This window comes from Neophocaena asiaeorientalis, unplaced genomic scaffold (genome assembly GCF_003031525.2).
Source record: "Neophocaena asiaeorientalis asiaeorientalis breed wild unplaced genomic scaffold, Neophocaena_asiaeorientalis_V1.1 scaffold183, whole genome shotgun sequence".
NCBI lineage: Eukaryota > Metazoa > Chordata > Mammalia > Artiodactyla > Phocoenidae > Neophocaena > Neophocaena asiaeorientalis.
This window is the reverse complement of record NW_020175199.1, coordinates 4,073,799-4,100,368: the sequence shown is the minus strand read 5'-3', so window position 1 is coordinate 4,100,368 and position 26,570 is coordinate 4,073,799. Positions and strand designations below refer to the sequence as shown.

The following is a 26,570-nucleotide window of genomic DNA, read 5'->3' as shown; positions in this document are numbered from 1 at the left end:
CAGCAGGACAGGAATAAAGACACAGACATAGAGAATGGACTTAAGGACACGGGGAGGGGGAAGGGTAAACTGGGACAAAGTGAAAGAGTGGCATGGACATATATACACTACCAAACGTAAAATAGATAGCTAGTGGGAAGCAGCTGCATAGCACAGGGAGATCAGCTCGGTGCTCTGTGACCACCTAGAGGGGTGGGATAGGGAGGGTGGGAGGGAGACGCAAGAGGGAGGAGATACGGGGAGATATGTATATGTATAGTGATTCACTTTGTTATACAGCAGAAACTAACACACCATTGTGAAGCAGTTATACTCCAATAAAGATGTTAAAAAAAAAACCCAGTATACTTCAATAAGATTTAAAAAAAAGAAGATGAGCCTCACAATTTCAGGTAAATGCCAGGCACTTTACTTACATTATTTCATCTAATCCTCATGGTAACCACATGAGATTAGCATTATTAAGCCCATGTGACCTAATAGGAAACAGTTAAGGCAATTAAATAATTTTATCCATGAATAAACAAGTATTTATTAAACAACAACTTATGTCAAGTATGATTGCAGGTGCTGGGAATAAAGCAGGGGATAAAACAAGTCTCTGCCTCACTGTCATAGAAGCAGAGAGACCATAAAGAAACAAACCTGGTGCACCAGATGCTAAATATTACAGAGGAAAAGAATGCAAGGTAAGGAGAACAGGACGTGCAGGAGGACTGCCCAAGCTCACGCTGCTAGAAAATCTGCAGTCATCCGGAGATAATGAGAATGAAAGCAGAGAAATAGAAAGGTCACTGGATCAGAAAAGATAAAGGTCATGGCAGAAGAGGAAACAGAAACGGAAGCTTCTCACTAGAGAAGTTTAGCAATGAAAAGAGGAGAACCGGAACAGGAGCTAGGTGTCTCAAATTCCCTTCTTCTTAAGATCTTTAAAGGTAGTGTTTGAACCATTTACAATCCTGCCGACTCCAATACAACCCTGCTCTCTAGCCCAGGCCCAGGAAGCAGGAAATTGCAGCCTGGACTCAGAGCTCTCAGCACTGATGCCTCCGATCACCACCACCCCCAACACTCCCATCACCACCACGCCATCACTGTCACCACAACCCCATCACTGTCACCACCATCACCATGACCATCACCACCAGCAACACCACCATTGCCACCGTGATGGCCACCCACCATGACATAATTCAAAACAAAACACTTCTTAACAGAGGAACATAAAACATAATTGTGTGCTGATATTAAACGAGCTTTTTCCTGGACTCTGTGGCTGCAAAACTGTGGTTAGCCCATGGAAGTGCAACTTTTCTAAAACTTGTTGGTGTCCCCACGTTGCTGGAACCCCAAAGCCTGTGCTGAGCCAGGCTGTAGGCCCATCCTGCAGTGACCTTCCCTTGGGAGGTGGACTGGAATTTAAAACAGCAAAGTGAACAAAGCATTAAGATACTTTTCTTGGCCTACAGATAATGTCAAACTCCAGATGTGATCACCTGTGAAGCAGTATTTTAGCATAGGATATTTGATTTATAGCAACTTACTGTAATTAATTTAGCAGATTAAAATGTTCCCTGTCTCAGTAAAAAGCTTCCCCACCTCTCCAGTTGCTCACGGAAGATATCTGAGAGTTATCTGACACTCTCCTCTCTCTCAAGTCCAACAGCCAAGCCATTACCAAGTCCTTCAATTTCTTATCCCGAATCACGTTTAGATCTGTCCTCTCTCCTCCCACCGCCACACCTTAGGCCAAGGCGCCATCATCTGTCTTCTGAGCTACCTTCCTGGTCTCTCTACTTCTCCTCTACCTTCTCCAAACCACTGCCCACACAGCAACCTTGTCGCTACCCTTCTGCACACTTAAAATACAGATCGAAATTCTTCCAGCAACCTGTGACATCCTGAAGGAGTTACATCTGTCCACTTCTTCAACCTCAACTCACGTCATTCTCCTCCTCCATGCTCCCTTCTGCCTCAGGCCTTCCACGTGCTGTCCCTGTGCCCGTAACAACTCTTCCCTCTCCACTTTCTCTCCTAATTAACTCATGCATCCTCTAGACACAAGGTACCAGACCAATCGGGCCTCCCTTTCATAGGACTTGCTGTATTCTGATCTTTCACATCTGCCGTGTAGCACGTGTCAGTCCCTAATTGTGTATTTGTCTAATTATTTGATTGTCTCTCATGATGGCAAAAGCTCTATGGGGCAGGGATCATATGAGTCTTGCGCAACGTTTTCTCTCTAGAGCTAAGCCTAGCAATTGGCACATAGTAGGCCCTCATACGTTTGCTAATAAAGGATTAGTCCCAGGGTCACGGGCTGCTGTCGGTATATTCCTGAATGTGTTTAATGATTAGGATAAGACTCATACTCCCTCCTCCGCCTGTGGCGTGTAGCAGTACTGGCAGGATGGCACGACTCTCACTCCCACAAGCAGATGCATTTCTTGCCTGAGGAGACCTGCTAAAGTTGAGCAAGTGGCCTTCCAATCCACATTTAGAAAATCTGGGCAGCAAGTAAAAGCAGAGCATCCAACACACTTTTCAGAGTCCTTCATAAAGAACCAGAGCCTGAAAGCTAAACAGTGTCTACCATGGCTCACAGCTCAAGACTTCAAGCTATTCCACTGCCTCGGATGAGCCTCTGTACTAGAAAACAACACAGGATACACTAATGTATACCCGGATGAGTGCCTGCTGGCTGGACGACTGTTGTTTCCTGAAACTCTTTCGAAAACAAAAGGTATATCCCAAGAGGACAACCCTCTGAACACAATATTCATTATATACAAACAATTGCTCTATGCGCAGACACAGGCAAGATGCCAAGGGATTCCAGTAATGTTATCACAAATAGTAACAGCCCTCGGTAGCAGCAAATATAAAGCTCCGTTCCCTGCAGAGTGCAGACTCTATTAAAGACATTCTCTTACTGGTTTTTACCAGATTTCTACACTAAACGACTGAGATCAAGTATTGGGCAGCCAACTCCAAAGAGAAAGAAACCGAGGCACAGAGTTCAAAATGGCTTTCAAAGAGGCTGCTGACAGAAAACAAAACTAGACGCCGAGAGCTGACTTTTCCATCCACGTAGCTCCTTGTCCAGACCAGTGAACTCTCAGAGGCGGACACGGGTGTTGGGGCTGGAGGTGGAATGCTGACCCCCAGGAATAGGCCCCCCAGTAGCGGGGACCCAAGCTTGGCTCCCACCTCCCACTGTACTTCTCTGAAGACTAGAATCAACCAGTGTTATTAACAACAGATTCCTTATTATTCAGCCATAAAAAGGAACGAAACTGGGTCATCTGTAGAGACGTGGATGGACCTAGAGACTGTCATACAGAGTAAAAGAAGTGAGAAAGAGAGAAACAGGGGCTTCCCTGGTGGCGCAGTGGTTAAGAATCCACCTGCCAATGTAGGGGACACAGGTTCGAGCCCTGGTCCGGGAAGATCCCACATGCCGCGGAGCAACCAAGCCCGTGCACTACGACTACTGAAGCACCGGTGCATAGAGCCCGTGCTCCGTGACAAGAGAAGCCGCTGCAATGAGAAGCCCGCGCACGGCAACGAAGAGTAGCCCCCGCTCACTGCAACTAGAGAAAGCCCGCGCACAGCAACGAAGACCCAACGCAGCCATAAATTAATTAATTTTTTAAAAAGAAAGAGAATACCAAATATTGTATATTAACCCATATATGTGGAATCTAGAAAAATGGTACAGATGATCTTATTTGCAAAGCGGAAATAGAGACACAGACGTAGAGAACAAACATAGGGACACCAAGGGGGAAAGGGGTGTGTGTGGGATGAACTGGGAGACTGGGAGTGACATATATACACTATTGATACTATGTATGAAATAGATAACTAATGAGAACCTACTGCATAGCACAGGGAACTCTACTCAGTGCTCTGTGGTGACCTAAATGGGAAGGAACTCCAAAGAAGAGGGGGTATGTATATAGGGATAGCTGATTCACTTTGCTGTACAGCAGAAACTAACACATTGTAAAGCAACTATACTCCAATAAAAATTAATTAAAAAAAACAAAGAGATTCCAGGACCCACACTCACTAGGTCAAGACTGGTAATGTGAAATTAACAAGTACTCCAGGGCATCCCCAACCGGAAAACATCATCCTAAAGGCCCAGGTGCAACCACATGGGAGAAGACCAACGGCTGAAGGGCACAGGTGAGAGACTCCTGGGAGTACGGGAGTGACCTGGGTGTTTCCAGCCTGGCCTCCCAGGGGACACATTCCAGAAGAGGGAAAGGCTAAGTCCCTGGAGACGCTCTGAGAAACTTGAAACACAAGGCAGCCCAGCCACCCTGGAATAGGCACCCCTCCTTGGTAGGCTGGAACAGAGCCCAGAAACAGCCAGAAGCACACTAACGCCTGGAGGATAACTGAGCAGTGAGTCAGGCCCACAATATGGGGACTGGGAGAGGTAAGAACGTAGAGTTGGGACAGGATATTTAGGACAGGAGACCCAGCAGGAGCAGATGTCCCAATAATGCATTTTCATTAATAGTGATGATAGCACCACCTGGTTTGCTGAGCAGGACACAAAGCTCTCTGCTTCCATCATCGCACTATTCCACTCACTTAGTACAGAATGATCAGACACCTGCTCCTGGGGCAAGCAATGCTCAGCCCAGGGGGCAGAGTGATCTCAGCAGACGCTTCCGTTCCACGGACAGCTCTGCTCACTCGCATTATCCGCCTCAAGCACCTGCCAAGTCTCTTCATTTTTCTGCCTCAAGGTTTTTTCAAGGCAGAGCTCAATCCCTTAGCCTGAAAGGGTGGGAGAGTTAACCTCTGCTGGGGGCAATCCTCAGCCAGCGGAACATGGAGGAGAGCGTGTGGATAAACACTGTGATCCCCCACTTTCAGAGGGATACGTCTGAGGACTTTCTGAGAATCACAATGTAATATGTTATGTAATTACTTTTTCCCCCACTAGATCATGAACATGTGCCCATGTAAGTAAAGCCTCCCACAAAATGTGGTTTTAAATATCTATCACGCACATTGGCATTTCTTAAGCGGGTGATGGTATGCCCTCTAGGGAGCATTTAGGCAATTGAGGGTTATTTGTGATGGGCACAAACGTTGGGGTGCCCCTGACATGCGTGGGGAAGCCCCACACAACAAAGAATTGTTCCACCCCTGCAGAACTTCCAAATGTCCTCTGGGAATGTGAGAGTCACAGGCACTTGCTGTCAGCACAATCTGAACTAGAAAACGATGACGGTAGTGGATGAAATAGAAGTAAGTATCTAGAGTACTCAAGTACGGAGAAGGGCATTGGATTGAACTGTCTCAAGTGTTTCACCCAGAGCCACTATCCTATGAGTCCACCATACATAGGAATCCAGCCGCGTGACTTTCTATCTAGTTCTCTCAGAGGTATCAATTATCCATTATATTCCTATCTCCTTCCATGATCAGATAATTGAAAAATTTACATTCTAAGTCTCAGCTGGGTTACCCATTTCAAATCCTACACCTAGACAGCTATAACCCTTAAGTACAAACCAAGGAAACTACAATGGATATACTTAAAAATATTTTCCAACCATTGTTACTACAGAAATATCTACAGATATAAATCCTAGAACTAACCAAAATATCAAATAATTTGGAATTAAATCAATGATGGTATATCCATAGAATAGAATATTTCCAGCCATGAATATTTTAGAAAATTTTATGATGTTGAAAAATACAGTATTAAGTAGGACAAACAAGTTACACAGAAATATGTCTCTAAAATTTCACATATATGAAGCAAAGTGATATATATATTTCATATACATACATATGTATAAATTACATCAAAAATGTTTTATCTAGCATTGATAAAGGAAAAAAATAGAGGGGGGTGGTGGGAGCTGTGTGTGTCATTATATAGGTGTGTGTGTGTGAGATAATACATCACAGAACCACTGCCTCATTGGGAAGATGAAGAGTCACCTGAAAAACAGCCTATGGCCTCAGGAACACGGCACACTTAAACAGCTATAGTCAAAGTTCTAAATTAAAGTTTAAACACACACTGTCTCCTATAATCATTATTGAAATTTCTCTCTTAAATCTATTCCAAATTAGGCCAAGAAGCTTTCCAAGATATTGAGATGTTAAGGACGAAGTTTTTTGTTCCATCTCCTAGAAATATCATTTCTAACACAGGGCTATAATGACACCAAAGTTTGTAAAACAAGTCTCTTATAGAAAATTGTATGTTAAAGTATTTGTTATAGAAAATCAAATTTGTTCACCTTAGTTATAAATGAACTCAGCAGCCTTGTGGTAATTAAACCATTACTCTATTAGCTTCTGTATAAAGACTGTATCGTCAGAATGCATTCTCGTCTAGCTTTATACTCTGGGGCCTGCTTTAAATAAACAGTACTTCTAACAGATTCAAACCCTAATGAATCAGGAAGTCCCTTTCATACACCATTCTTTTTTATGCCCACATTAAAACAATAGCAACGACATAAAAACATATACTACAGCCGTAACAGAGGTTATATATGAGTGGTACAATTACAAGAAATTTTTATTTCCTTGGAATTTACTGTATTTTCCAATAAAACCATGTTTCACTTATTTTATTATTATTATTTTTTAATGAAAGAATGAGTTTCCCTTTTATCTTTATGCTAAACATTGTCCAGCGAACATTTTATCAAGTGATCAAGGGCAGACTCCTCCTTCAGAAAAAAAGAAACGAAGGAGAACAGGGCTTCGTTCCCAGAATAATCAAGGGTGGGCTCTTTTTCAATCAACAGTTTAAGGATTTGGTGGGGGATTTTTTTGTGCTCTACAGCAGGGAGGATGAATTATTTTTATCTGTGACTGCAAGAGCTTGTATTATTAAGCTAAAGTCTTCCTGTGTCTAATCCTTTAAACATCCAGAGTGTCGAGCGTTTTCAGTGTTAGAGCCAGAGGGGACTTTAGAAATCATCTGACCCAAACTTGTGTTTGGGGAGGGGACTTAGGGATTTCAGTGACATGACCAAGGTCACCTGATAGACATGAGGTAAGACCCTGCATTTCTTTTTTTTTTTTTGTAATTCATTTTATTGAAGTACAGTTGATTTACAATGTTGTGTTAATTTCTGCTGTACAGCAAAGTGATTCAGTTATATATATGCATCCTTTTTCATATTCTTTTCCATTATGGTTTATCACAGGATATTGAATATAGTTCCCTGTGCTATACAGTAGGACCTTGTTGTTTAGCCACCCTATACGTAATTGTTTGCATCTGCTAAGCCCAAACTCCCAATCCATTCCTCCCCCCCACCAACCTCCCCTTTGGCAACCACAAGTCTGTTCTCTATGTCTGTGCATCTGTTTCTGTTTCATAGATAGGTTCATTTGTGTCATATTTTAGATTCCACATATACGTGGTATCATACAGTATTTAAGACCCTGCATTTCTTAATTTGAATGTTTTTTCCATTCCATCAGCTTGCTTCTGCACCCATGGGGGTGAAGGCAGGATCGGGGGATGAGAAGAGCCCTCACTGTACGGCTGTCTTCCTATGCAGTATAAGCAAAGAAAGCTATTTATAGAACCCACTCATTGCCCAACTGCATACCAGGGACTCTCAAAGTATTGTCAAGACAAACTCATGTTTTTATCTCTACTATACCCCTACCCCCCATTTAAAAAATCCTAAAAGCACACCAACAAGAAGAACACGCTGACAGCACGCGGAGCTCCTGCTCTGGCACAGTCCAAGAAGGCAGATCTTAAGCTCTTTATTATTAAAACTCTCCGGCTGCTCATTCTTTCTCTTTTTAGCAGAGCCCATTCAGACTCTGCCTACTTCTCAAAAAACATGTGAACAAGAAACAAGCAGCTATTAAAACACACACAAGTTGCCTATCTCAAAAACAAAAGATGAAAGGATTTATCCCCCATGGAAAAGTTGCTGGCAACAAAAACTTCCTCTTTCCATAAAGCAACAAAGCTTTTTCTTTTATCTGGAATGTTACAAAAATAGTCAAAGCCATCAAAGGCCATTATCCTTGCTAATACCCCAATCTTCAACCCCCTCTAACTGGGGACTTCCGGATGAAGAGGCTAATGAACTCTAATTCACAAATGTAACCACCACCTTAACTAGTAGCAACACATTGCTATAGGATAGCTCCTGTTTATACAGGCAAGGTCTTTAACGACACTAAAAGGCTTAATGCTGTCATAAATCTTAATACAATATTTTAAACACAAGGGAGTTAATCACTCTCAAAAGTCAATTTACTTAGCTGGGTAAGAAATCCCCAACTTCATTGCATTCTCTTACCTTCATAAATTCCCCTTTGTCATATCTGAGCTGTTTACAGAATTGGCACTGGCGTTAGCCATAAAAATCAATCAAACTGAACTGACTGCTCTAAACAGACTGATGGTGCTTATCTTGGTTCTATTACAAGGGAACTGAGGGCTTAACCAAATCACAGCCTCACTGGGAGTCAAACGAGAAAATGAGAGGGTTGTATTTAATGATTACTAAGGCTTCATTCTGGCTCTAACTAAATGCAGTTCTATACTTTTCCGTGTTTTGAAAAGCTCCAGGTACGCAGCAGCATGCCAGAGAAGGGTAATACGCAGCCTCACCACTCAGATGCACTGAAAATCCAAATTAAAATGTAAACACATCCGGATATATGTATATGTGTATGTATAGCTGATTCACTTTGTTATAAAGCAGAAACTAACACACCATTGTAAAGCAATTATACTCCAATAAAGCTGTTTAAAAAAATGTAAACACATCATCTTGGAGAAAGAGGCATTAAGGTATTATCAGCCATCACCTTATTAGGGCTTAGCTCCAGGCAGCTCCTAAGGATGAGCAGTTGCAGGGAAGAAAAGGATGGAAGCAGGCATTTTAAATCAAATGCCTATAGGAGCCAGGCAAAAGCATAAATTAGTAAAGAGATCTGGGTAGGAGCTGTGAAAAAATGGAGAGCTGCTTCTCAACTCCAGCTATCTGCTGCCTTGTAGGAATGTACATTCTGGGTTATCCCATTTTCAGATTTTTCAAAACAATGTAAAAAAGCCATAAAGACTCTAATGTTTAAACACTGAATCAAAATATTTTTACAACAGTCTACCAGTCAAATATACCTCCACACTAGATACACGTGCAGGACACTGAGTTTGAGATCTCTGATGTGGGGCACTATACTGCCAAGGAATATAATAAAAACATGAGGGGAGCTGGTAAATAGAAGGAAGGGTGCAAAGAAACAGAGCAGAGTGGGCTACACCAGTCTCTGAGGTTGGCTCTGTTGAGGGAATTCAGAAGAGCAAGCAAACTTGGAGGTAGGAAGAGATTAAGACATTGAGTCTAAACCTTTGGGGGGATCATGGGTAGCATAGGAAATTCTGATAAATGCTTTAGAGACTTTTCCCTGGAAAAATAAACATATGTAGTAGGCAGAATAATGTGGCCCACGAAGATGTCTATGTGCTCATTTCTTGTCCCCCTCCCCTTGTTACCTTACATGACAAAAGGGATTCTGCTGATGTGATGAAGCTAAGGACCTTGAGATGGAGAGATTATATATAGTGGGCTATCTGAGTGGACCCAATCTAATCACTTGAATCCTTAAAATCAGAACAATTTTCCTGCCCTTGGTTGTAAGAAAAGGACAAACCTGACCCCATATTGAATCTGTTCCTTTAGCTCTAACCCTGTGCTCTGTTGGCTCTGCACTTTTGTAAAAATAAAAAAACGTTGCCCATAGCCTGAAATATTCATGGTAGCTTATTCTCAAGGCTCTGACCTTTAAAGGTTTAACACTTTTCCATTCATACAGAGATTAAACGTTGCTGAACAGAGAATAACCTTTGTCTTGTTGGAGGTTCATGGGAACACTGTGATCAGACCTATGTGGACAGCTGCAAGAGCAAAGGATTCCGGCACTAAGAAGTGTACAGCAACCAGCCACATCTTCTCCCCTTTTAGTACAAAAGAAGCCTGAATTCTAACTCAAGGAAGATGGTTCTTTGGGACAAGAGTCCACCTTCTTCTCAGTCTGCTGGCTTTCCGAATAAAGTCACTCTTCCTTGCCCCAAAACCTCATTCTCGATTTACCGGCCTCTCATGAGACAAGCAGTAGGAGCCTGGACTCGGTAATGGTCAGGAGGAAACATATGGAAGAATGCTAAGAGAGATGCAACATTGCTAGCTTTGAAAATGGAGGAAAAGACCATAAGCCAAGCAATGTACGCAGCACCGGGAAACTGGAAAAGACAAGGAAATATACCCATTCGTAGGCCTGCTGACACCTTTCTTTTACCCCAGAGAGACCCATGTTGCTCACCTATCCTACGGAAGTATAAGATTATAAATTTGTGTTGTTTTAAGTCACAGGTTTGTGGTCATTTGTTACAGTCGCAACAGAAAACCAATATAGTATACAGACACTCAAACTTTGGAAAGAACATTCACAGACCTCCCTAAAGCGCATTTAGACACACAGATAAACGTCCCGTGCCCTAGGAAGAGCTCAACAACATGCTCTCTGAGCGGAAGGTATGAAATTATTTCTCTTTGGCACGCGTGAGAAGATCAATACCACCCCACGACACAAGCAGCTCCAAAACCTCACTTCTACAAGGATGGATTCATTCTCTGAACACTAACTACCCTTTTGAGTCCCACCCAAACCACATGTGACCCCTTGACAGCTCCTTGCTGTAGAAAGATCTTTCCTTCCTTTCTCAAAGTGCTCATTATGATAAGAACATGCTCCTCCCCAGCCCTCCTCCCCAAGAAGGTGGCATTTTACACCTGCTAAGATTTAGCCTGGCTTCTTCCCTCACTTTGAGCCAGACTTAGGTCTGGAGTGTTCTATTACAGTCCTCATGTCTCTATCGAGATCTTATTGGACACAATATGCCTGTACCTGGCTGTCTGCTGGTTTTAAAATGGAAGAGCAATGTTATCAGGAATGTGAGCTACCTGACTCAAAGTTGTTTTTAGCCTCAGCTCTCATTTCACCGGTTCATCAAATTTCACAATCCCTCTAATACTTAGAGTTTTCTTTTTAAGTTCCATTAGAGTGATCCTAGGTGACACCACCATGGCTGTGACCAAAAAAAAAACTCTGTAGTTTAAAGGTTACCAACCTGATCTAAATATTCAACCTAATATACCAGACGTAATGGCCTCACAACTCCTGATCTGCAACTTAACACCAGACGCTGTGACTGTCAACTGTGGTGCACAGGCAATTCTGGAATGCTGCTAGCTCAGAAAGCTAGATCCTGTCAAAGTAGAACATGGAGGCTAGAAAGGAAAAAGAAGAAGAGAACAACAAGGTATTTGGGGTCCTATGGAGGTTTGCTAAAGTATAGAGGAAGACAGGCCAGATCTGTTTTGGAGGAGACAAGCCTGACTCAATGAGGAAGGCTGCCCAGTGACCATGTATTTGGTTCCTTCTCCTGACACGCAGAAGAGGTCTAGGAACAGCCTAAAATGTTACACAAACTTTTGTGTGTATGTGTATCTCTTTTTTTCTGAGGAAAAGTGCCATAGATCTGAGAATCTGAATGAACTATAACTCCCCACCCCCAAGTGTAGGAGCTGCTGCTCTGTATGTTTCCTCATGAGGACTTTTCTAATTCGATCCACTTAGCTCTCCCTAGTCATATGTGAATGATCCCCAGAGCAGACTCCTATTAAATTTCCGACTTGCTCTCTGATAACAGTAATATTACCACTTACCTTCTCCACTGCAGATGGGAAATAGAGTGGTTTTAAGTTTACCAAACATCGAGCGTCTTTGAGAAGGTAGATTGCTAATGTCATTTTCCCCTATCAGCCTCTGTGGGGTATCCAGCCCAAAGGGCACCATACATTTCATATGCAAGCATGAAGGATTTCATCTTGTTTCTTGTGGTTTTTTCTGTCTTTCTTATGATTCTGAAATATGCATGGGAATATAGTTGGCCTTATTCTTGCTGAGAGATGCAGTCACCAGTCTGGTGGGGGAGACAGGGTCACTGCCTAAATTGATTCTAATCAACCTAAAACAGCTTTGCTATAGTAAGGCCTCCAATAGGAAGGTGAGTGTCCCGATTAGCAGAGAAATGACAGCGCTGAGTCTTACCCGATCTGAGGTCAAGTAAGAATAAACAGACAAGAGATGGCAACCAGCGAGGAGGTGAGAAAAGGTGTTGAAGAATCCAACTGGATAATGGATCACCTTACTTTTGGGTTCTCCATCAACCCTTTAGGGCTCTCTGATTCTAAATTTAGTACGTTGAATATTTTAAAGCACAGTTTCACTATATATAAAATAGATAACTAATTAGGACCTGCTGTAGAGCACAGGGAACTCTACTCAATACTCTGTAATGTATATGGGAAAAGAAGCTAAAAAGGAGTGGATATATGTACATGTATAACTGGTTCACTTTGCTGTACAGCAGAAACTAACACAACATTGTAACTCAACTCTACTCTGATAAATTTTTTTTAAAAAGCACAATTTCATAGCATAGCCCATCTTGTCTGTTGCCGTTGATTCATTTAGACTCTGCTGCCTTAGAAAACATTTTGAAAAGTCATGGCCAGAAGCATAGCCCTCCCTTTCCACTGAGTGAGAGCTATGATGACACTGTACACAAGATCCTACAAAGACAGCTGACACAACTAGCAGTTGGATTCTTTCTTCTGTTTATTTCCAGAAGAGACTTTCCATAGACAGCTGCAAGGCCAGGCTCCCATCCGAATGCCATGCCAACCTTGCTTCGGACAGCCTCCCACCCACATTCTTGCCCTGACCCAGGGCCATCTCTAGCAGGTCTGGGAGACCAGAGGGGTCAGCCCCAGGGCCACTTCAAGGCTTAGAGACACCACCTGGATCAGCACAGGAGCCACGGCTGCTATGCTGTAATCAGACATTTGTAGGTTCAAATTCTGGCTCAGGGGGCTTCCCTGGTGGCGCAATGGTTGAGAGTCCGCCTGCCGATGCAGGGGATGTGGGTTCATGCCCCAGTCGGGGAAGATCCCACATGCCGCGGAGCGGCTGGGCCCGTGAGCCGTGGCCGCTGAGCCTGCGCGTCCGGAGCCTGTGCTCTGCAGCGGGAGAGCCCACAACAGTGAGAGGCCCGCGTACCGCAAAAAAAAAAAAAAATTCTGGCTCAGCCTTACTTACTTGTACGGTATCAGTCAAGTGCCTTGACGACTCAGCCTCAGGCTCCTTCTCCATAAAATGGGGCTAGGAGTACCCGCTTTTCGGGGAAGGGGTGAGGGGCTAAATGACAGAATATGCCAAAAGCAATTGGCCTGACTTCTACACTGTCATCAGCAATTACCATTATCGCAGAAGAAAACCCAGTCCTCTCTAGCGTGGAATGAAAGAGGACAAAATGAAATCAGCGTTTCTCTCTCTCAGGGCAGGAGAGTCTCCGCTCCTCTCTGAGCCTTAAGGCTGATTATCTTCAAACTGCAGGCAGAGAAAGTAGGTTATGTACATTTCTCTTAGACTCAATGATTCTCCCCCTTTAAGGAGCTTCTCTGACTTCAAGGGATGCCAGCGAAAGTCAGAAAGCCTTGCCTCTCGTGCAGGGGGGTAGCAAGCACAGGTGTTAGCGTTTCTGGGAAAGGAACCCAAGGCTCAGTGCAACTTCTGACAACAAAGGGCCCACCTTCGCTGAGCTCGCACGGTTTCTTGGCACCTGAAGGTGTGGTTTTGTGGACTCTCCTGAGGTGGCGTTCCTGTTCTCCCCCGATATTCTGACTGGCTGGGTACCACGTGCTCTGTCTCCTGCAAGAAAAACAGGAAAAGTAGATGAACTGTCAGCAGCCATCAGTTCCACAGTGTCCTCCGGCGGGGTGTGGGTCGCAGGGCAGGGCAGCAGCCATGCAACACACACGCTACCAAGGGCTCTGGGGAAGGGGGCCCACGAGTGATCCGAAACTTAAAAAGCCTCTTTCTAACAGTCAGTTGCTGCAAGATTTCAGAATAAAGAAAAAATAATAACCAGAAATTTACAATTTATTTTTATATTAAAACTATGAGAGAAGAGTATTTAATGAATAGATGTGCAAATACAATTTCTAGACTATTTATAGCATAAGCTCATTTTTGCACAAACATGTATGAATGTACACAAACACACACACACACACAAATTGGCATCAAGTAAAACAAAATCTTAACAGTGACTAACACTTAAGATGTTATTTTTTTTTCTTTTGAGTACTCATCTATATTTTTTTATACAATAATCATACATTATTCCTATAATACGAAAGAACTTTAAGTTAATCTGAAAACCAAGGAACAAGTCATTTTTATAAAATCCAAATCCCAAGTATGCTTGGTACTCTCTCCTCCCCTCCCCTCCCCCCCACCAAACACACGCGCACACACTCTCCTACACCTGTCATTGGCTACACTGAATCCGAAGAAATCACTATGTGGGTCCCATTATCCCATGATAAATTCCACTCATTAATTTACAAAAACTCCAGAAGCTGATTCTAGAGAGTATCATAAACACACCAAAGCTAAAATGAATCTGTATTCAATACAAGGACACACAAACCCGAAGTGAAAGATTTTTATATGTTCAGCAGTTGAACCACTACAGTATTTGAACAATGCCGAAGCTCTGACAAATTTTCCGTAGGATAAAACAGCCCCTCTTTACCTGATAAATGAAATACTAAAACCAGATTCAGTGAGAAGCTCAGAAAATCCAGATGGCTACTGTCAGGCAGTCAAAATATTCCTGGGATACAGTGAACTTGGGTCTGACGGTACAGTATACTGTGGTGACAATACAGACCAAGCTCCTCTCTTAGGGGTATGGGTTGAAGTCAGTACAAGTGCCAATATGTCAGGTGTCTCAATATGTCAGAAATCATTTTTCTAAAATATTGTACTAGAATAATTTGGTGGGGCTATTTGCCAAGTAGCCATCACAAGATTCTAGAGCAAAATCATAGGAATGCCTTCCTATTAGAGGGGTAAAATGGAAAGTGGGAGCAGAGCTGAGGAAAAGGAATGAATTAGAACTACCAAGATCCTTTCTTTAATTTTTCTAAGCCTCCAGCTTCAGGCAAGAAGACACACCACGTGAAAGGGTTCCATTAGTATCCAATACTTCCCTAGACATAGTAGTTGCTTGTGAAAAATTCTACAGCTATTCAAATACTGGCCAAGTTTCCCCAAACAATGGTTCTCAAGTGAGACAGCACTGCTTGCAAGTATACTAGGTATGTGACCTTAGGCAAATCACATCCATTATCTGGACCTCAGTTTCCTTGTCTGTAAAATGGAGATAATACTCCAAGCTCACAAGGTTGCTGAACAAGATGCTCTTTTACTACTTACCAACTGGAGGCACACAGTGGATGGGAGCTATCGATGATGATAACAGTCCTTTTACAAAAATTCCCTCAAAGCTCAGTATTCTGAAACTGGTGTTAAGGAAATCCTTGGAGACTTAACCCAAGTGAGTTCGGCAAAATCAAACTTACTTTTGTGGTGGGATGCTTGTTTCAGGTTTCTATACTAATAATATTATTTTAAACATCGTATTTAGAAGCCACCCTACTTGTAGACCTAAAGAAATGGCCCTTCTCATTTCTAAACAATTTAAACCAGAAATTTCCATTCCTTTAAAACCTAACCCTTTTAAGAAAGAGTAGTTTTTTTCCCCCAAAGACAGTGTTTTATCTAATCCTTTGAACCCACGGAGGTTGAGAAGGGTTACAGGCCACACACTGCTGGATTCCCACGGATTTTATAAACAAAAGCAAAAATAAATAAATGGCAATACGTCAAACTGAAAAGCTTTTGTACAGTAAAGAAAATGATCAACAAAATGAAAAGGCAGCCTACTGAATGGGAAAAGATATTTGCAAATCATGTAGCCAACTAGGGGCTGATATCCAAAATATACAAAGAACTCACACAACTCAGTAACAAAAAGAAATCTGATTAAGAAATGGGCAGAGGACCTGAATAGACATTTTTCCAAGGAAGACATACAGATGGCCAACAGACACAGGAAAAGATGCTCAACATCACTAACCATCAGGGAAACGCAAATCAAAACCGCAGTGACGTATCATCTCACACCTGCCAGAATGTCTTTTTGATAATAGCCAACAAATAAATGTTGGTGAGGATGTAGAGAAAAGAGGACCCTCACGCACTGTTGGTGGGAATGTAAATTGGTTCAGCCACTATGGAAAACAGTATGGAGTTTTCTCAAAAGATTAAAACTACCTTATGACCCAGTGATTCCACCTCTGGGTATTTATCCAAAGAAAATGAAAATAGTAATTTGAAAAGATTCATGCACCCCTATGTTCACTGCAGCATTATTTACAATAGCCAAGATATGAAAGCAATCTAAGTGTCCATCGATAGAGGAAGGGATAAAAAGGATGGTATAAACACACACACACACACACACACACACACACACACACACACACACACTGAATATTACCCAGTCGTAAGAAAAGAATGAAATCTTGTCATTTGCAGCAACATGGGTGGACCTAGAGGGCATTACACTAAGTGAAATAAGTCAGACAGAGAAGGACAAATACTGTATGATTTCACTTACATATGGAATCTAAACAACAAAACAAATGAACAAGCAAAACAAAACAGAAAAAGGCACATGGATACAGAGAACAGCACTGACGATCACCAGACGACAGGTGGGTGGGAGATCGTGCAATATCGGTGAAGGGGATTCAAGAGGTATAAACTTCCAGTTATAAGTCACAGGTAAGTTATGTACAACGTAGAGAATACATTCAACAATATCGTGGCAACTTTGTACGGTGAAAGATGGTTAGTAGACATATCATGGTGATCAATGTGTTAGACATACAAATGTTGAACCACTATGCTGTACACCTGAAACTAATACAACATAAAATGTCAACTATACCCCAATAAAAAAAAGCAATCACCTACTACATACCAAGGATGTTGATAGTTAAGAGGGTTATATAAAAGTAAATAAGACATCCCTGCCCCAAAGAACTTTAAAATCTGTTTCTAACAAAAGCTAAAGTGTGAGAGGGCAGACACTAACTTGCCTACTTCTGTGTTAATGTGCTAGTCAAATGGGCAGATCCAAACTGACCAACGGAACAAGGGAAGTAGAAGCCAAGAACTTCTCCTCCAGGTTTGTCTTCCTGCCACCTGGTCAGGCATAGTCTGGATGGGGCACCTGTAAGAGGAGTCATCCTACATCTTTTCCTGCTCCCAACCATACTCTTCTACCCTTCAACCTTACCTCCTGCATGTCCCACGCCCAGCCTCAGTAAAGTGATTTGTGGGTTTTCTGCTTATATGTAGGAACAAACAAACTGATTAAGATCTGAGATATTTCATAAGAAAGATATTTCTCAGAAGAAAGATATTTCATACTAAAACAAATGTTACTTTGGTTATATTCTGATCCATGAGCAGAGGCTAGGATAGTATACACAATGACAAGAGCAAAGCCGTCTACTAATCAGGTTCAGAGGGTCAAAACCCCAGCTGAGTTAAGGAAAAAAACAGGTGTCCTTAAGTAGAAATGGTGAAATATGGTATTTTGTCCTTGTTGGGATTTTAGTGAGTTCAGCTAGCTCATAAAGAACTTGAGAGAATCTAGTTTTAATCCAATGGCATGTCCACTGCTTCAGGCCCTTCCAACTTTTCCAATTTGTACAAATCCATGACCCAGAAGAACGAAATTTCCATCCTCATTCCAGTTTTTGCCCCTCTGCTCTAGTATACCCAGAGTATTACCCTTGGGCCTCAAAGACGTATGCATCCTCTAAATCTTCCTTCCAAGATGTGGCGAGTCAAAACAGTCACTTTTTTCAATCTTCTCACACTTGAGGTTTATCTATGACCATTCTATTCTAAAATTGATTTAAAATGTTATTTCCTCCGATTGCTGGCTTAAGTTTTAAATTAAATGGCTTTATAACTAATCACTCCATTGTTAATAAAAATATCTTGCATTTATGAGAGCGCCTTCTTCCCAAGAGCTCTAATTACTACATGATTAATGCATCTGATATCTCCATACTTCAGAAGAGCACATATTTTCAGCTCTCAGAACAAACAGGAAAAGTGTTATAAATACACCCTATCCTATCACCCTAAAGTTCCTGTTATCTTAAACCTGCACATGTCTGTGAAAGTGACTTAAAGTCCTTCTGAATAATTGGGAGTTTTAAAGACTTTCACCCCTGATTAAAAGAACTACTTGTATTATCACATTCATTTCATAATTGGGGGAAAGGAAGCCCTGGAAGAGATTATTTAAATTTCTTTTTTAAAATGTGCATCTGATTATTAATGTTCTGACCCCTTAAGAAACAGGGAACGTAGATCACTATTCCTTCAGACCTATCAGCCCCATTTTTAAAATAATTTCTGCCTACTTTAGTCACTATTTCAACACAGAATAAAGTAAGTCATGTAGGAAGGCAGGCGTCGGTTCAAAGTCCACACATATCCCCAAAGGAGAATCTCCTCTGATCCTATTTCCTTACCTGTAATACAGAGATATCACCTAGTTTACTGCTTAAGAGTTGTAAGAATTTCTAGTAGAAAACAGACATTCAAATTATATTGTCTATCTTGTCCACTTTCCAAATAACATTCACTGAGTGCCTGATCTGTACCAACGCTAAACTAGGCACGTTTAACCTATATTTCCTCATTTAAAACTAGGAGGTGGATTTTACTCTCCCAGTTTTCTACAGTGAGAATAAGAATAATCAAGAGAAGAACCTAGGGGTAAGAAAGGAATAAAGACGCAGACCTACTAGAGAATGTACTTGAGGACATGGGGAGGGGGAAGGGTAAGCTGTGACAAAGCGAAAGAGAGGCATGGACATATATACACTACCAAATGTAAGGTAGATAGCTAGTGGGAAGCAGCCGCATAGCACAGGGAGATCAGCTCGGTGCTTTGTGACCACCTAGAGGGGTGAGATAGGGAGGGTGGGAGGGAGACGCAAGAGGGAGGAGATATGGGGATATATGTATATGTATAACTGATTCACTTTGTTATAAAGCAGAAACTAACACACCATTTTAAAGCAATTATACTCTAGTAAAGATGTAAAAAAAAAAGAGAAGACAAGATAGATGACTTACCTAGGACAGAAAGATTGTCTTTTACACAAGAGATGCCTTCCTGAAGACCCTGCAAAATCTAACTGAGATTTATATATTTTAAGACCATTCCCATAACAGAAGATATTGGGTATTTCTGTTCACTAGCTAAAGTGGAAATATTTCAATAAAATAAACACAGCTTAAAATTCAATAGATCCAAACAGCTTTGAAATTATGCAAGTCTTGATAAATCTTGGGGGAGAATTACACTATTTCAAATTGTTTGCATTGAGAGACTTAATACTTTATATTCAATATTTAATTCAAAACTGCATGAAATAGGACCACACTGCTCCACTTGAGCTAGAGAACCCAGATTCTAATCCAACCTCCTAAATCCGAATTGGGAGTTCTGTCCACTATGTTCCAACATCCCAAATTTACTATGGTCAAATGACAAAACTAAAACAATTTGTAACTAGCTTGATGTAACAGAACACTGTTCCTGAGGGAATTTAGGCAAGAGTTGAGTATTATAGAGCATTAGAAGAGGCAACACAGAAGCAGGGCATGATTGGCTAACAGGATGGGGATTTCCTTATAAGGCTAACAGGGCCTACCTTCTTGTGTAAGGGAAACTAAAGATGAGTTGGAGAATTGTAATTGATGTGTGTTAGGTTTCCTGGACAGGTGCTTCCAGTAAGTGCAGGCTGACTTAGGCATTGGAAGTCCTGGCCAGAGCCATTAGGCAAAAAAAAAGAAATGAAAGTCATCTAAATTCGGAAAGAAGAAGTAAAACTGTCACTATTTGCAGATGACATGATACAGAGAAAACACTAAAGACTCTACAAAAAGGGGACACCTTCAAGATGGCGGAGGAGTAAGACACGAAGATCACCTTCCTCCCCACAAATACATCAGAAATACATCCACATGTGGAACAACTCCTACAGAACACCTACTGAACGCTGGCAGAAGACCTCAGACCTCCCAAAAGGAAAGAAACTCCCCACCTACCTGGGTAGGTCAAAAGGAAAAAGAAAAAACAGAGACAAAAGAATAGGGATGGGACCTGCACTAGTGCGAGGGAGCTGTGAAGGAGGAACGGTTTCCACACACTAGAAGCCCCTTCGCAGGCGGAGATGGGGGGCGGGGGTGGAGGTGGGGGCAAGCTTCAGAGCCGCGGAGGAGAGCCCAGGAACAGGGGTGAGGAGGGCAAAGCACAGAGATTCCCGCACAGAGGATCGGTGCCGACCGGCACCCACCAGCCCGAGGGGGTTGTCTGCTCACCCGCCGGGGCAGGCGGGTATGGGAACTGAGGCTCAGGCTTTGGTCAGAGCGCCGGGAGAGGACTGGGGTTGGCGGCGTGAACACAGCCTGCAGGGGCCTAGTGCGCCACGGCTAGCCGGGAGGGAGTCCGGGAAAAGGTCTGGAGCTGCCGAAGAGGCAAGAGACCATTGTTTTGGGGTTCATGAGGAGAGGGGATTCCTTCCCTGTCTGCCCACAGAAGGCAGGGCACCGCCTAAACGAGCCTCAGAGACGGGCACGAGCCACGGCTATCAGCGCGGACCCCAGAGACGGGCATGGGAGGCTAAGGCTGCTGCTGCCGTCACCAAGAAGCCTGTGTGTGAGCACAGGTCACTCTGCACACCTCCCCTCCCCAGAGCCTGTGCAGCCTGCCACTGCCAGGGTCCCGTGATCCAGGGACAACTTCCCCGGGAGAACGCACGGCACACCTCAGGCTGGTGCAACGTCACGCCGGCCTCTGCCGCCTCAGGCTCGCCCCGCATTCCATACCCCACCCCCAGTCCCCGTGGCCTGAGTAAGGCAGAGCCCTCTAATCAGTGGCTCCTTTAACCCCGTCCTGTCTGAGCGAAGAACAGACACGCTCAGGTGACCTACACGCAGAGGAGGGGCCATATCCAAAGCTGAACCCCGGGAGCTGTGCGAACCAAGAAGAGAAAGGGAAATCTCTTCCAGAAGCCTCAGGAGCAGCAGATTAAATCTCCACAATCAATTTGATGTACCCTTCATCTGGGGAATACCTGAATAGACAATGAATCATCCCAGAATTCAGGCGGTGGACTTTGAGAGCAACTGCGGACTTGGGGTTTCCTTTCAGCATCTAATTTTTTTCTGGTTTTATGTTTATCTTAGTTTAGTATTTACAATTTATTATCATTGATAGATTTGTTTATTGATATGGTTGCTCTGTTCCTTTTTTTTTATATATATTTTTTTCCTTTTTTTCTTTTTCTCTCTTTCTGAGTATGTATATGTATGCTTCTTTGTGTGATTCTGTCTGTATAGCTTTGCTTTTACCATTTGTCCTAGGATTCTGTCCGTCCATTTTTTTCTCATTTATTTTTTTTTAGCTTTGTTGTCAGCACTTGTTATCATTGGTAGATTTGTTTTTTGGTTTGGTTACTATCTTCTCTTGTTCTTTTGTTTCTTACTTTAAAATTTTTTTATTTTTAACAATTAAAAATTTTTTTTATTTTAATAACTTTATTTTATTTCATTCTTTTTTTCTCCCTTTTCTTCTGAGCCGTGTGGCTGACAGGGTCTTGGTGCTCTGGTCGGGTATCAGGCCTGTGCCTCTGAGGTAGGAGAGCCAAGTTCAGGACATTAGTCCACCAGAGACCTCCCAGCTCCACATAATATCAAACAGCAAAAGCTCATCTCCATGTCAAGACCCAGCTCCACTCAATGACCAGCAAGCCACAGTGCTGGACATCCTATGACAAACAACTAGCAAGACAAGAACACAACCCCACCCATTAGCAGAGAGGCTGCCTAAAATCATAATAAGCTCACAGACACCCCACAACACACCACAGGATGTGGTCCTGCCCACCAGAAAGAGAAGATCCAGCCTCAACCACCAGAACACAGGCACCAGTCCCCTCCACCAGGAATCCTATGCAACCTACTGAACCAACCCTAGCCACTGGGGGCAGACACCAAAAACAACGGGAACTACAAACCTGCAGCCTGAGAAAGGAGACCCCAAACACAGTGAGTTAAGCAAAATGAGAAGACAGAGACAGACATAGCAGATAAAGGAGCAAGGTAAATACCCACTTTTGGGGTTTCCTTTCAGCATCTAATTTTTTTCTGGTTTTATGTTTATCTTAGTTTAGTATTTACAATTTATTATCATTGATAGATTTGTTTATTGATATGGTTGCTCTGTTCCTTTTTTTTTATATATATTTTTTTCCTTTTTTTCTTTTTCTCTCTTTCTGAGTATGTATATGTATGCTTCTTTGTGTGATTCTGTCTGTATAGCTTTGCTTTTACCATTTGTCCTAGGATTCTGTCCGTCCATTTTTTTCTCATTTATTTTTTTTTAGCTTTGTTGTCAGCACTTGTTATCATTGGTAGATTTGTTTTTTGGTTTGGTTACTATCTTCTCTTGTTCTTTTGTTTCTTACTTTAAAATTTTTTTATTTTTAACAATTAAAAATTTTTTTTATTTTAATAACTTTATTTTATTTCATTCTTTTTTTCTCCCTTTTCTTCTGAGCCGTGTGGCTGACAGGGTCTTGGTGCTCTGGTCGGGTATCAGGCCTGTGCCTCTGAGGTAGGAGAGCCAAGTTCAGGACATTAGTCCACCAGAGACCTCCCAGCTCCACATAATATCAAACAGCAAAAGCTCATCTCCATGTCAAGACCCAGCTCCACTCAATGACCAGCAAGCCACAGTGCTGGACATCCTATGACAAACAACTAGCAAGACAAGAACACAACCCCACCCATTAGCAGAGAGGCTGCCTAAAATCATAATAAGCTCACAGACACCCCACAACACACCACAGGATGTGGTCCTGCCCACCAGAAAGAGAAGATCCAGCCTCAACCACCAGAACACAGGCACCAGTCCCCTCCACCATGTTTATCCCAGGAATGCAAGGATTCTTCAATATATACAAATCAATCAATGTGATACACCCTATTAACAACTTGAAGGATAAAAACCATATGATCATCTCAATAAATGCAGAAAAAGCTTTTGACAAAATTCAACACCCATTTATGATAAAAACCCTCCAGAAAGTCGGCATAGAGGGAACTTACCTCAACATAATAAAGGCCATATATGACAAACCCACACCTAACACCGTTCTCAACGGTGAAAAACTGAAAAAGTTTCCTCTAAGATCAGAAGCCAGACAAGGTTGTCTGCTCTCACCACTATTATTCAACATAGTTATGGAAGTTTTAGCCACAGCAATCAGAGAAGAAAAAGAAATAAAGGGAATTCAAATCAGAAAAGAAGAAGTAAAGGTGTCACTGTTTTCAGATGACATGATACTATACGTAGAGAATCCTAAGGACGCTACCAGAAAACTACTAGAGCTAATCAATGAATTTGGTAAAGTGGCAGGATACAAAATATAATGCACAGAAATCTCTTGCATTCCTATACACTAATGATGAAAAACCTGAAAGTGAAATTAAGAAAACACTCCCATTTACCACTGTAACAAAAAGAATAAAATACTTAGGATGGCCACAACAGTGAGAGGCCCGCGTACCGCAAAAAAAGAAAAAGAAATCTACAAACAATAAATGCTGGAGAGGGTGTGGAGAAAAGGGAACCCTCCTGCACTGCTGGTGGGAATGTAAATTGATACAGGCACTATGGAGAACAGTATGGAGGCTCATTAAAAAACTAAAAATAGAACTATCATATAACTCAGCATTCCCACTACTGGGCATATTCCCTGAAGAACCATAATTCAAAAAGAGTAATGTACCACAGTGTTCATTGCAGCTCTATTTACAATAGCCAGGACATGGAAGCAACCTAAGTGTCCATCAACAGATGAATGGATAAAGAAGATGTGGCACATATATACAATGGAATATTACTCAGCTATCAAAAGAAACTAAATTGAGTTTTTTGTAGTGAGGTTGATGGATCTAGAGTCTTTCATACAGAGTGAAATAAGTCAGAAAGAGAAAAACAAATACCGTATGCTAACACATAGATATGGAATCTAAAAAAAAAAAAAGAAAGAAAAAAATGGTTCTGCAGAACCTAGGGCCAGGACAGGAATAAAGACACAGTTGTAGAGAATGGACTTGAGGACACGGGGAGGGGGAAGGGTAAGCTGGGACAAAGTGAGAGAGTGGCATGGACTTATATATACTGCCAAATGTAAAACAGATAGCTAGTGGGAAGCAGCCGCATAGCACAGGGAGATCAGCTCAGTACTTTGTGACCACCTAGAGGGATGGGATAGGGAGGGTGGGAGGGAGATGCAAGAGGGAGGGGATATGGGGATATATGTATATGTATAGCTGATTCACTTTGTTATAAAGCAGAAACTAACACACCATTTTAAAGCAATTATACTCCAGTAAAGATGTTTAAAAAAATTTTTTAAAAAGACTGCAAAGAAATAGAACTAATAAACAAATTCAGTAAAGGTGCAGGGTGCAAAATCAATACACAAAAATCTGTTGTGTGGGCTTTCCTGGTGGCGCAGTGGTTGGGAGTCCGCCTGCCGAGGCAGGGGATGCGGGCTCATGCCCCGGCCCAGGAGGATCCCACATGCCGCAGAGCGGCTGGGCCCATGTCCCATGGCCGCTGGGCCTGCGCGTCCGGAGCCTGTGCTCCACAACGGGAGAGGCCACAATAGTGAGAGGCCCGTGTACCACAAAAAAAAAAAAAAAACTGTTGTGTTTCTATACACTAGTAAGAAACTATTAGATAAATTAAGAAAACAATCCCATTAAAATTGCATCAAAAAGAATAAAATACCTAGGAATAAATTTAACCAAGGAAGTGAAAAACCTGTACCTTAATAAGATACTGATGAAAGAAACTGAAAAAGATACAAATAAATGGAAACATATTCAATGCTGATAGACTGGAAGAATTAATATTGTTAAAATTTCCACATCACCCAAAGCAATCTACAAATTCAATGCAATCCTGTCAAAATTTCAATGGCATTTTTCACAGAACTAAAACTAGTAATTCTAAAATTTGTATGGAACCACAAAAGACACCAAGTAGCCAAAGAAATTTTGAGAAAGAATAACAAGGCTGGTGGTATCATGCTCCCTGATTTCAAACTATATTGCAAGTCTTTACTAATCAAAACAGTATGGTATTGGCATAAAAACGGACACATAGCTCAATGAAACAGAACAGAGCCAAGAAATAAACCTACGCATATGTAGTTAATTTATGACAAAAGAGACAAGTATGTCTCCTTTGGCAAAACTGGACAGCCATGTGCAAAAGAATAAATGGTGCTGGGAAAACTGGACAGCGATGTGCAGAAGAATGAAGCTAGACCACTATCTTACACCATACACAAAAATTAACTCAAAATTGATTAAAGACTTGAATGTAAGACCAGAAACCATCAACCACCTAGAAGAAACCATACATGTAAGTTTCATGACATCACTCTTAGCCATATTTTTTTGGATCTACTCCAAAGACAATGGCAACAAAAGCAAAAGTAATCAAATGAGACTATATCACACTATAAAGCATCTTTACCGTGAAGGAAACCACCAACAAAATAAAAAGTCAACCTACTGAATGGGACAAGATATTTGTCAATCATGAATCTATAAGGGGCTAATATCCAAAATATAAAGAACTCATACAACTCAATAACAAAAAAAAAAACCCAATTAAAAAGTGGGCAGAGGATCTGAGAAGATATTTTTCCAAGGAAGACATAAAAATGGCCAACAAGCACATGAAAAGATGCTCAACATCACTAAATCTCAGGGGAATGCAAGTAAAAAACAACAAGATAATATCTCACACCTGTCAGAATGGCTATTATTAGAAGGACAGGTAACAAGTGTTGAGGAGGAAGTAGAAAAAAGGGAACCTTTGTGTACTATGGGTGGGAACATAAATTGGTACAGCCACTCTAGACAACAGTATGGAGGTTACTCCAAAAACTAAAAATAGAACTATCTAAAGGTCCAACCATTTCACTCCTGGGTATTTACCTGAAGTAAAGGAAAACACTAACTTGAAAATATGTATGCACCCCAATGTACATAGCATTATTCACAATAGCCAAGACATGGGAGCAACCTAAGTATCCACTGACAGATGAATGGATAAAGAAGACGTGGTACATATATACAATGGAATACTATTCAGCCATAAAAAAGAATGAAATCTTGCCATTTACAAAAACACGGATGGACCTTGAGGGTATTCTGCTAAGTGAGATGAGTCATGCAGAGAAAGATGAATACTGCATGATTTTACTTATGTGTGGAAGCTAAAAACCAAACCAACAAACATACAAAACTCAAATTCAAAGAACAGATCAATGATTATCAGAGGGGAAAGGGGTTGGAGGTGAGCAAAAATGGTGAAGGTCAGTTTTATGGTGATGGATGGAAACCAGACTTACTGTAGTGATCACTCTGTAGTG

The 26,570-nt window shown here is 41.8% G+C and overlaps 1 protein-coding gene across 3 annotated transcripts in view; it reads right to left on the bottom strand.

The window, feature by feature from the left end:
* FAM13C (family with sequence similarity 13 member C) overlaps positions 1-26,570 on the bottom strand; it is a 130,499-nt gene that overhangs the window by 56,533 nt on the left and 47,396 nt on the right. For all 3 annotated transcript variants that reach the window (XM_024765238.1, XM_024765239.1, XM_024765240.1), the window contains exon 4: positions 13,691-13,809. In XM_024765238.1, the coding sequence (XP_024621006.1) occupies positions 13,691-13,809 (119 nt within the window). The remainder of the gene's footprint in view (positions 1-13,690; positions 13,810-26,570) is intronic.